Below are 12,067 nucleotides of genomic sequence, written 5' to 3'. Positions count from 1 at the left end.
AGTGTACATAGATTGGAATCGACGGAAGTTCACCATGTTCAGATACCAACAGCTGACAGCCCATTCAAGAAAAAAACCCGCACCTAGTAAAGGATCTCTCGATGCATTTATTTTCATAGACAGCGTTGTTTAGTGTACGACTGCTTTGTACAGTAGACGCCTATACTGTTGGATAAAATACAATGTTATATTTGTAATCCTAGTCTAATGCCAGACTTTATGCCACATACTCCACAACCTACCAAACGTCTAGTATTGTAGAAGTTGGCTAGGCTGCAGTCAACATAGGATTTTTTCCTACCCAGATATTCATGAATTGGAAATGGCATGCATGCCATCTTCGTCATGACACCTACTCATCCAAAATCCCCATTTCTTTCTACCGATGGACTTTTCAATTAAATAAAATCCATACTATTCTATCGTCAAATATCATCATCATATTATCATACAGAATTGTATCACGGCATCATTTTTAAACAGTAGAGTATCCAATGAACCATTTTAGGGAGCCTTTGTCCCTTTCAATTTCAGTCCTGGCCCAGTTTTCATCTTCGATGCAACCACCTACTTTACAGTGTACAGTATTCCAATGTTACTGTAGGGCATGACAGTAGGGGTATTACTGGTACGGGATAAATGAATAAGTCGTACACTATGGACAAGTTAGACTATTGGTAAAAGCCCAGTGGAAACCTGGAGAGTCTTAGAGTGTACAGTAGAGTACATGTACTGTACACTCTACTCTACAGTACCGTACTATTCGTGCTGTCCTGGATGACCAGCTATCACTGTATTGCGTCAGTCGTACAGTATGCCGTCAAAGCTTGCTGATGACGCAGTGCATCAACAACAGTTTACGCAATCGCACTGTGCTAATATTTGTACTGTAACGTACAGTACAGAGTCACTCATGCTACAGTACAATGGTCGGATCTCATGTTCGACTCGACTGTAGTCTGCCAGTGTCCACAGTGGTTATCTTCCCGAGTTTAATTCAAGATATCTTTGGTAGTCCGTCATAGACAAGCCCAGGCTGGAAGATTGGCAAATTCAGCATGGAGTCATGTTATTTTCGTAAAATAGGGGTTTCAACGACTGTATTTGTACGTTAGTTTTCCTTCCATTTTGTCCCAGTCAACGTATGTGAAAGGAAATGAAAGATGATGTACTGTACTGTACTATAGTACCCCCCGTCATAGAGATAGAAGAAACAACTCACCAGCTTTTTCCTTTCTGTCTCCATGGTTCCCATGACAAGCAATCCTTTCAAATGGTACGAATTCGTACTCGACTGATTTCAATATTGGATAGCGATGGAATAATGTACGAGGGTGGTAAAATAACATTTATAGTAGGCAATAAGATGAGCAATGCAAGGAGACTTTGGTGCTTTCAATCTGCTTTTTTATTATGAATTCAATCGCAAGGAGCGTCTGCAATGGACAGCCTGTGGTAAAACAGAACGCGATTGTATCCATTATTCCACGACAACGCCAGTACTACTATTCATCCTCAGGCTATGATTTTCTCAATCAAGATCAAGCAAGGTTCGCTCTCAGGAGTGATGTATGTCCTCCTCGCTATTTTCGATAACCTTTCAAACCACTTCACCAATGTTAGTTGAATTATTATTACTACTGTATGCATAGAACTTCTTGAACTCACAGCAACTTCTACCATGTTAGCTTGCTTACACTGCACTGTTGAAATTGGAAACCATTTCAGACCAGACCGTAATCAGGTGTACAATACTGTATGGACAGCTGCAGTCAATGATATACGACTGTACAGTACTGTACATCCAAACTGCTATCCCTTTCGCTTGATTCAATTCTTATCCCAATGTGTCCGCAACGTTGAGAAGCATTCATTAATTATAAATATCATGAATAAGAAGATAACGTTTCTCTCTCTCATGGTTGCAATCAATACTGTACTGTACTTCTATACCAACTGATCTAATATTGACGTTCGAATTCACCCCCGAAAATACACGATATCATTTTATCGTAAAGTATTGGCCATAGAATAAAGAATACTACCCTTAGTTAGACTAAAAAAGACAATTTAATATAGGCCAAATCCAGATTCTCCACAAATAGACACTAAATTATTTATTGCCTTGTTCTATCTACCATAATAAACGATACAAAGCAGGGTTTTAGAAGAGATTTCAATCCATTATGCAATGCCTGTTATTGTAAACCTTCGTGTGCTTTACTACTGTAAAAGAGAGCGTTGGTATTGTAAAATCAATAAACGACGACGCTAGCAACAATACTGCAGTACTTTTTCTCCCGTGAACGGTGCTATAGCATTCATTTTCAACAAAACAATGATCGTCTTTTACGATAGCACCCGAATCTCTTGCAAAATCCGCAGTGTCAATGTTGCAAAGTTTTAAAGTAGCCGAAATTATCACCAACGATAGTCGCATCTGAAATATTGTACCAGTAGTGTAAGCCTGTTCTTAATCGAAAATCGTTTGGCCTGATTACGATTAGAAATCTGCCAGTATTGTATAGGAATTTAAAATTCAATCATGCTATCAAATTAACTTACTGCCGAGAATCCTAACCTCTTCTTAACAAACGGTACGGTGTACAGCTGTAATAGCAGTAGTTTCATTGCGCACTGGTTTAGGAGCATTGGCCGACCAAAATTATCAACTAGTACATTACCCATCACTGCATCAACATCATTCCATTTCTCATGATAGTACTCATCTGGCTTAATGACAATGCTAACTATAATATCATCTGTGGTGCCATTTATAATAATGTATGCTTTTTATTTAAAAATACTACAGCTATGCAATTAATTATTAATCTAATCATGAAAGCGTGCATGAACTAGACTAGCACCAACTCCCCCAAAAAATTGCAATTTCCTTTATCGAATTGATTGTAACAAGACTTCATATCAAATAAATATAAAACAGTAAACGCTATATGCGACACATCAACTAATTATGATGCGATATCATTTATTTGAAGGAATAAAAACACACAAGCTTTTTGATGCTCGTATGGATAGATTTATCATAATAACCTCGGTAATTTATTAATCTCTTTCCTTAGATTAAGGTTAAATACGCAAGAACCAGGACAGCTTAGCAATTATTGCATCATCTTAGGTATTTGTCACTGATTGTATCGAAAATGACGAGGATAACTTGATGTGCTTACTTGTATCATTTTTTCAAGTTTAAAATTATTGATGATTGTATCTTCTTTCTCTTTTGTACTATCCATTAAACTAATACCATTTCAACGTACTCTTACAGCCTCTAAAGATGCAATTATTTAGTGCCCTTTTATGGGTGATTGCCGTTGTCGTGCTTAACTTTAAAGTCGATCCTACACTTGGTAGTAGTATCATTAGTGAACGCGATGTCTCCACAATAAATTCAACTTCTACTCCTACTCTATCTGATGCTGAAAAAAGGCTCATCGCATGCAATACCACAACTCGATGTAAAAATGGCTTATTTTTACCTCACTGGCCATATCCAAAGGACTCTAAAGGAAATATTTTACCATTAAGTACTGGCGAAAGAGTTGGTCGCACTATCGTCTACTTTTTTAGTTTATTTTTTTTCTTCATCGGAGTATCTATAATATCTGACCGTTTTATGTCTGCAATTGAAATTATAACGTCGAAAGAGCGTTTTATCAAGGTTAAAATGAGCAACGGCGAGTATAAAAGGATCAGTGTTCGTGTCTGGAATGAAACTGTTTCCAATCTTACTTTAATGGCATTGGGTTCGTCTGCTCCTGAAATTTTATTATCAATAATTGAAATTTGTGGTAACAATTTTAAACCTGGAGACCTTGGTCCCTCAACCATCGTTGGTTCTGCGGCTTTTAATTTATTGATCATCACTGCACTTTGTGTATTAGCTATTCCAGATGATGAAATTCGACGAATTAAACACTTATCAGTATTCTTTATTACAGCATCATGTTCAGTCTTTGCTTATTTATGGTTGCTGTTGATATTGAAAGGGATATCACGTGATGTCATCGATATTTGGGAAGCTGTCGTTACTTTACTTTTCTTTCCGATATTAGTTACCATTGCTTGGGTTGCTGATCGTCAGCTCCTATCATTTAAGAAATTAAGCAAAAAATATCGTGCTGATGGAAAAAATCGCGCTGTCATAGTCGAACCTGATTCTATTATTATGAGATCTCCTAAAGAAGAGCGCGATAGTGAAGGTTTCAATTCTGTCTATAAGAATAACCCAATGTACGATGTCGATAGCATCGATGATGTAGATTCAGAAAAGAATGATGAAATGCGTCGAAAAAAGGCTATGCAAATTGTCAAAGAGATTAAACAAAATCATCCCAATGCCACTGCAAAAGAAATTGAAGAATTAGCTAGTTATGAAGCTTTAAAATATCAACCGAAATCACGTGCTTATTATCGCATTCAAGCCACGCGTAAACTCACTGGAAGTGGAAATGTAATCAAGCAGCGAAAAATGAGCCTTCCAGCTAACCCTGATGGAAATGTAGATCCGGAAGACATTGAGAAATGCAGTCTTACTCAGATCTACTTCTCACCAGAGAAGTACACAGTTTTAGAAAACTGTGGTACAGTAGGTGTAACTGTTGAACGAACTGGTAACTTAAATAACGTTCTAACTGTTGATTACAAAACACAAGATGGAACAGCCAATTCCGGCGAAGATTATGTAACTACTAATGGCACATTGCGTTTTAAAGCTGGAGAGAGTCGTAAAGATATCAAAATTACAATTATAGATGATGATATCTACGAGGAAGATGAGTACTTTTATGTTTTGTTGAGCAATGCCAAATTTGTTTCCACTACAGATAATGAGCAAAAATGTGTAATAGAGTCACCATCGACAGCAACGGTTGTTATCTTAGACGATGATCATCCTGGTGTATTTTCTTTCTCTGAAAGTAAATATTCAGTTATTGAAACCGCTGGAACATTATCACTTACAGTCGAGCGTAAATCTGGTGCACGTGGTACCATTCGAGTGCCTTATCATACTAAGGAAGGAACAGCTAAGGGAGGCGGCGACGATTATGAAGATGCAGTTGGTGAACTTGAATTTAAAAACGATGAAACTTCGTAAGTACTACTAGTAACTATCAATCTATCACTTGTTTATAATTGATTTGTATAACTACTGTATTGGACAACAATTATAACTATTAGCTAAGGCAGGGAGATTTAGATGTTATTGTACAACTTGCTTATTAATTAGACTCTATTACATTTTTAACATGTATCTTTAGCAAAACCATTGAGGTGCATATCGTTGATGACGAAGAATATGAAAAGAATGAAATCTTCTACGTCCTTTTGGGTGAACCATACTTTAAGGATAAGAAACGTATTGAAAAGGAAAGAAATCACGTCGCTAAAACGACCGGAAATCAACCTATTGATGTTAATCCATCATTGGGCCCCTATAAAGAAGCAGAAGTTACAATTATTGAAAGTCACGAGTTTAAAAATACGGTTGATAAATTGTTAAAAAAAGCTAATTTAGCTATGGCTATCGGGACGTCAACTTGGCGCGAACAATTTCGGTATAAATTGCTTCTAAATTATCGGAATTATTTTCCATTCGAAACGCTCTCGTACCTATGTTAGCATGATTGAATTCTCGTGTAACTGCTAATACTAACATCATTTTTTTATCCATTGATGAATAATTGATTTTAGTGCTGCTTTGACAGTTAATGGTGGTGATAATGACGATGATGATGATGAAGAGACTAAACCAACTTGCACTGACTACATCATGCATTACTTAACTATCTTTTGGAAATTAATTTTCGCTCTTGTACCACCAACGGAAATCTGGGGAGGATGGGCCTGCTTTTGTGTATCTATTATTATGATTGGTATCTTAACAACATTTATTGGCGATTTAGCTTCGCATTTCGGTTGTACTGTTGGCCTGAAAGATAGTGTAACTGCCATAACTTTTGTTGCTCTTGGTACAAGTCTACCAGGTAAAATTCTCGCATGTCTCTAGCATGATAGGAAGGTGATTGTGTTATCATACTAACCTAATAAACGTTGTATACCCGTTATTCTAGATACATTTGCCAGCAAAACTGCAGCAGTTAATGACAAATACGCCGATTCTTCCATCGGTAATGTGACCGGTAGTAATTCTGTTAATGTATTCTTGGGCTTAGGTCTCGCTTGGTGCGTCGCTGCTGTTGCTAATGCAATAAAAGGTGAAAAATTTTACGTCCCTTCTGGTTCATTGGCTTTCTCAGTGACCATATTTTGCGCTGTAGCCATTGTTTGTATCGCAGTTTTAATGTTAAGGAGGACGAAATCTGTCGGTGGTGAATTAGGAGGACCAAGAGGACCAAAGTATGCAACAGCAGTCTTTTTTATATTCTTATGGCTTTTGTACATAATTTTATCTTCTCTTGAATCGTATTGTCATATACCAGGATTTTAAAAAAAAAGCGTCGAAGTCCATTAGTTGACGTTGTTCAATAACTATTTATCGAATTTTCCGATTTTTTTGTAAATTAATTCCACTGTGTTATGTTTACGTGACAAAACGATATTATTTTATAGATCATCGATTGCTGATGATATCGATTTGTATCAAGTGAGTTTCTACGATCGTTTTTCCACGTACGTTATTGCGGATTCCTAATTATCGCCCAACACTACTTTCAAGTGCTAAAAAGATAACGATACCAATAATTACGATTTACACCGCTCAATCCGTATTTATACGTATACGACGTTGTGTATTTGCTGTTATTATTAGTATTTGTAGAATATGTAGTAGTAGTTACAATACCGTACTTATCGCTAGCAGTTAGGATTGATCGATCAAATTATTTTTACCCATTTTAAACGATACTGTCGAAATATATAGTCGACATGAACTGAATTGGTTTTAGCAATATTGAGCAGGGCAATTGTCAAATAGAGCGCAATTGCTTCGGTTTAAATTACTCTATAAGGGTAACTATTAAAAGCAATAATTAACAATTTGGAAGACGTTGAGATTAGCTGATTTAATGTACTGATTAGAGTACGTAAAGCACTGTATTAGGTGTTCATGACATATTTAGAATTAAACTCTTGCTTATATTTATCATTTCTTGCAAAAAAAAAAATATTTACAACATGCGAAGTATAGTATGCTGTAATTTAGTTTTGCATCATCTATAATATATACTGGACTTTTGTTACATCTAAATAGGGCATCGATGATTCTAATAGTGCTATCATACAGTAGTATATTAATTGTTGGATTGATGTTCGTAGTGTGTCAATGGTAATATTATTTGTATTTATTTATAATTACAATATTAGTACAATAATGGATTCTTTAGAAATGAATATTGCATTTGCATTACTGTAAGTACGGGATAAGAAATGTGATTGGAACTATTATGCCATATCAAGCAGCTTAATTGTATTTTTCTTTCAATCGGTTTTGAAGTGCAACATTTGATTGGTCCAGCGTTAGAGTTATTACCTATCAACATCTATTTTAAATTAATTCAAAAACAGATATATATGACTTTAAAGTAACCAATGTATATGGTCAACTGTTGGCAACGATATGTGTCAGCTTATCGTTGAATAGCGAAATGAACTATTTGTGAGATTTTGATGCCCTTGTACCAATAAAGTTTGCGTAGCTATGCTGTATCTGTTTTTTTCTTTTGTAAGTGTTTTTGTGATGATGTGAGATAGATGTGATCTTTGTTGTGTTGAAGTCAATTGTAAAGTTTAATCGAGCAGTCGAAAATTTCTTTTTCTGCTTTATTATTCCATATTATGTGCATATTGGTAAGTTTGTAATCGGCTACATACAGTTGCTGTATTTCCAGTCGGAACAATATACTGACAAACGAGTGATTAAATCGTAATAATTTAGTAGTTTGTAATAAATTCAATGCAAGCGTATTTAAATAATACTTGGACTTCATTCGGGGTGCTAAGTCCACCATTAAACTACAGCACTGAATATAATCAAAGTCCTTTCCTGGGTCAATATCTAAAATTACTGTACTACTGTACTAAAGACCCAAGACATGATCAGGAACATCGCTTCCTACTAGAGATGTTCATGCATCATGTTTAGCCATTATTGATGTTAACAAGACTGATGCTTGCCAATTTTAAAAATTTTCACTTTACGCAAGAGTAATACGTGCAACACTATCCAATATAACGTACATTGTACGTGTAAAGTCTGCTCTCATATTACAATTACTTTTGTCTATATTCGTATACTATAAAGTACAGTAAGCAACTATTCAACTATCGCTGAGCTACAAATCCAAGACATAATCAGGAACGCTGCTTCCTGCCAAAGATGTTCGTACTGCATTTATAGCTATGATCGATGTTAACAACGCTATTACTTGACAATTTTGAAAATCGTTCTTTTACTGAACTGTGATATAACCAGTATAATCTATGTGGTACAGTGCAATGTATTTTTTAAGGTTTACTATCATCCGTAATGCATTGCAGTTATTTGTGATTCTATATTAAGTAATACGGTATGATGCTGAAGCATTAACCTCTAGTGACGGAATGTACAGTAATGGCTAAACCTAGAAACAAAGTTAATTTAACATTGTTGGAATCATGCTAATTGAATACGTGTGTCTAGTAGTGCTAAGTAAACTTTCAAAATTGACAGTATAATAACATTGTCGCCTATGATTATGTTATATGCAGAGGTCTGTGCTACAGTATAAGACTATAAATGCACTCTCAATGCAAATTAAGGTATCAAGTACTGCAAAGTGCGACCAGCAGGTGTAGCATTACACATACATAATATTCAAGGACGAACATTAGCGGTACATTGATGTTAATTATCACGAGCGAGAAATTATAGTAGCGCATCTACGGTGACAATTTGCTATAATGTCCGTCTGGATGTATATTGCATCTATTGTGATATAGTAGAATTCCTAAATAGGGCACGTACGAACTTGTAAATCGCCAACAAGGGGCGGATAACGAAGTAGTATTCATATTCTGGTATTCCAATAGCAATGACTATAGTAGTAATAACCCTTGATATCCACTAGAGTACTGTAGTAAATATAGTATTTCTCTCCTAATCGAAAGAGAGGAGTGAATTCATTTTAGATGAGAGAGGGAGTGTTTCGCAGCCCTGCGTAAAAGTTCAGTCCACAGTGGACATTCTGTATACGTCTATCGCAAAACTTCATTTTAGGAAGTTGCTGAAATTGATATATGTACATAATAGAAAAAAGCCCGACTCATTTTAGGTCAATTTGTATACTGTATGACTGTATGCTCGCACCGATATATACACCTACTGCACGTAGGCGTACTTCTACAGTATAAACGGACTAAAGCTTCATACGAATGATTGATTAATAAATCACTCGAACAGTTAGGCCAGTTGAACTGCATTGCATGCTGTTTCTCAAGTGACGTAGCTAAACACACTAACAGTAAATAAAGCATTTTGACAGCCAATTAATTTAATTAACTTGCTATTATAATATTATATTATATTAGATCATTTGCATGGGATACCGTACATGTTCGATGTAATTAAGTAATAATTAATAGCTAATAAGATGGATATTACCAGGGACTACAGTATACGTACTGCCTATTTACGTGCAGCCCATGCTATAAGTTATGAATTATTAATATCAGGAACTATATTATTGCATATTTATGAGTAGCTACGGACCCCCCCCCCCCCAGAAGAAAACCGAAGGGCTTCTCCTAGTAGTCCATAGCTCACAGCTCATACCATTCATTATTCAATATGATTTTGCGTAATAATACGGAACAGTCTGCGAAATTAGGCTTAATTTAATTTAATATATTCGTACACTGCTCCGTATTATTCATGAATAAATGAATTAATCAAATCAAATTAATTTATTATATATGACATTATATTCTATATGTACGTAAATGAATTTAATTAATTAATTTTATTTATCATATTACGTTATGTTCTGTTAGCACAATATACTATCTAGCTCATAGTATGTTGAATATTGTTCATAGTATGAGCTATGAGTCTCTACACCTGAAGAGCCAATCGAAGACAGCTGATGGAGCAGTGGTAATAACCTACTATGTTAACTCACATAGATCGGCTCACGTGACTCATGGAGTGCTAACGGATGTCAGTCACCTGCGGTCATCGCCGCTGATATTGACCGTCGAGTGTCGAATAATCTGTTCCGGATTGGAGAAGTAAAATGACGTAGTCTGATACGCGTGCGCAATAGCAGCAACTTGATTGAATTGTCCTACTCTTGCATGCTCTTTGCCGTCAGAACACTTGTCTGGGCGGTGTTTCTCCTTCAAGTTAGTTTAGAAATTAAATCAAGTCGTTCGTAAATGGCAATAATCCTCCATTGAATCCATTTTTCATCTCAATTCCTAGTCCAATCAATTTAGAATAGTTCCATACAGCTATTTCTGCAATACTGAGCTTTATTAGCCACCTTGGAAGAAGTTTTGAAGGCAGAAAATCAACATGTTTAGCGCTGAAAAATCCTTTCTGATTGATGAAAGTGATATTATCTTTAATATCAATCGCAATAAACCATGGTATAAGAAGCATACGAAAGGTTTACTTATTGCCCTTGTGGCGATTGTTATTCTTGGTATTGGTGGCATATTAATGGGTGTTTTTATACCTCGAGCACTACAAAATATGTCTCATTCCAATTCAACAACATTACCAACTCGTCCCACCACGCCAAGTTTAGCCAATAGCACTCAGCAAGGTACAACCATGTCTCTTGCTACACATGCAACATCCAAGGCGACAAGTAGTCCAAATCAGACGACAGCATCATCATCATCATCGGCCCATGTAACCACGGCGACTAAACCTACTTCAGCGACTGGTAGTACACCGACTTCTGCAAAATTGCCTACTAGTAGTAGAGTAACAACATCGACAAGCTTGCCTCCTACCACCGCAAGCACGCCTACAAAAACAGCAACGCCATCAGCCCAATTGCCAACAGCGCAAGCGACAACACCAAAGACCCAAGCAACAACACCAAAGACCCAAGCAACGACACCAATGACCCAAGCAACAACACCAAAGACCCAAGCAACAACACCAAAGACCCAAGCTACAACACCAAGCAACAAAATTGCCAACGGCTAAACCAAGCACACCATCCAGTCCAGCGGCGAACACGTCAACGCCATCCTCCACACCGATTTCTATACCTTTTCCTGAATTAGCAAGTTCTCGTCTACGGACGTCTATTAAACCAGAAAATTATAAACTGATGCTACAATTACATCCAGAACGCAATTTAATTGTGGGTGAAGTTCAAATTACTGTTATGATTACACAACCCACTGATATTATTATCGTCCACACCAAGAATATCACGATAACGGACACTCCCAAAATTGGCCATTATCATTCAGGGCCGGTCCCTGTCATTGAGAAAGTTGGATATTATGCTGCTAACGATTATTATTATATTAAATTGCAACGGATGCAAGCTATTGGCAAATATTTTCTTTTCTATAATTTCGCTTCGTCGATTCAGAATGCACCGCAAGGCATTTATACTCAATCTTATTTCTCCAGTGACCAGGAAAGGTGATTATCGAGATATTGTAGTTAGCTTCCATTTAAACTTTTCTAGACAGACTTTTTCAATAGACTTCATGGCTACGGTATAAATATCATCGAGATACTGTCCTTAGCTGACGCTGATATACTTGTAGTTCTTTAGTCACTACATCAGTATTATAGACTTTATGACTACAGTACGAATATCATGGGGATATTGTCCTTAGCTTCCACTCAACACTTGTAATTTAATCAAGTCCCTATATCAATATTGTAGACTTCATGACTACGGCATGAATTTCATCGAGATACTGTTCTTAGCTTCCACTTCAACACTTGTTCTAGTCACTACTTCAAAGTTATAGACTTTATGACTACGGTATGAATATTGTCGAGATACTATTTTTAGCTTATACTTGAATACTTCTAGTTCTAATCACTACTTTAATCGAATTCAATTACGAC

At 36.3% G+C, this 12,067-nt stretch overlaps 2 protein-coding genes across 2 annotated transcripts; one reads left to right on the top strand and one right to left on the bottom strand.

Moving 5' to 3' along the window:
* Positions 1-3,298: 3,298 nt before the first annotated feature.
* On the top strand, positions 3,299-6,472 carry TRIADDRAFT_32198 (uncharacterized protein; the record flags this gene model as incomplete). Its single annotated transcript, XM_002117244.1, has 4 exons — positions 3,299-5,115; positions 5,283-5,579; positions 5,716-6,008; positions 6,096-6,472. 4 exons carry the CDS (start codon positions 3,299-3,301, stop codon positions 6,470-6,472), a joined length of 2,784 nt encoding a protein of 927 aa, XP_002117280.1.
* A 4,370-nt stretch (positions 6,473-10,842) lies between these two features.
* Positions 10,843-11,441, bottom strand: TRIADDRAFT_61295 (uncharacterized protein; the record flags this gene model as incomplete). The annotated part of the gene is made up of 3 exons (XM_002117191.1): positions 10,843-11,144; positions 11,191-11,280; positions 11,381-11,441. 3 exons carry the CDS (start codon positions 11,439-11,441, stop codon positions 10,843-10,845), a joined length of 453 nt encoding a protein of 150 aa, XP_002117227.1.
* Positions 11,442-12,067: the final 626 nt, after the last annotated feature.

The sequence above is a fragment of the Trichoplax adhaerens genome, genomic scaffold (genome assembly GCF_000150275.1).
Source record: "Trichoplax adhaerens TRIADscaffold_22 genomic scaffold, whole genome shotgun sequence".
Lineage (NCBI taxonomy): Eukaryota > Metazoa > Placozoa > Uniplacotomia > Trichoplacea > Trichoplacidae > Trichoplax > Trichoplax adhaerens.
The sequence above is the reverse complement of the archived record's forward strand: the minus strand, read 5'-3'. Positions and strand labels throughout refer to the sequence as shown.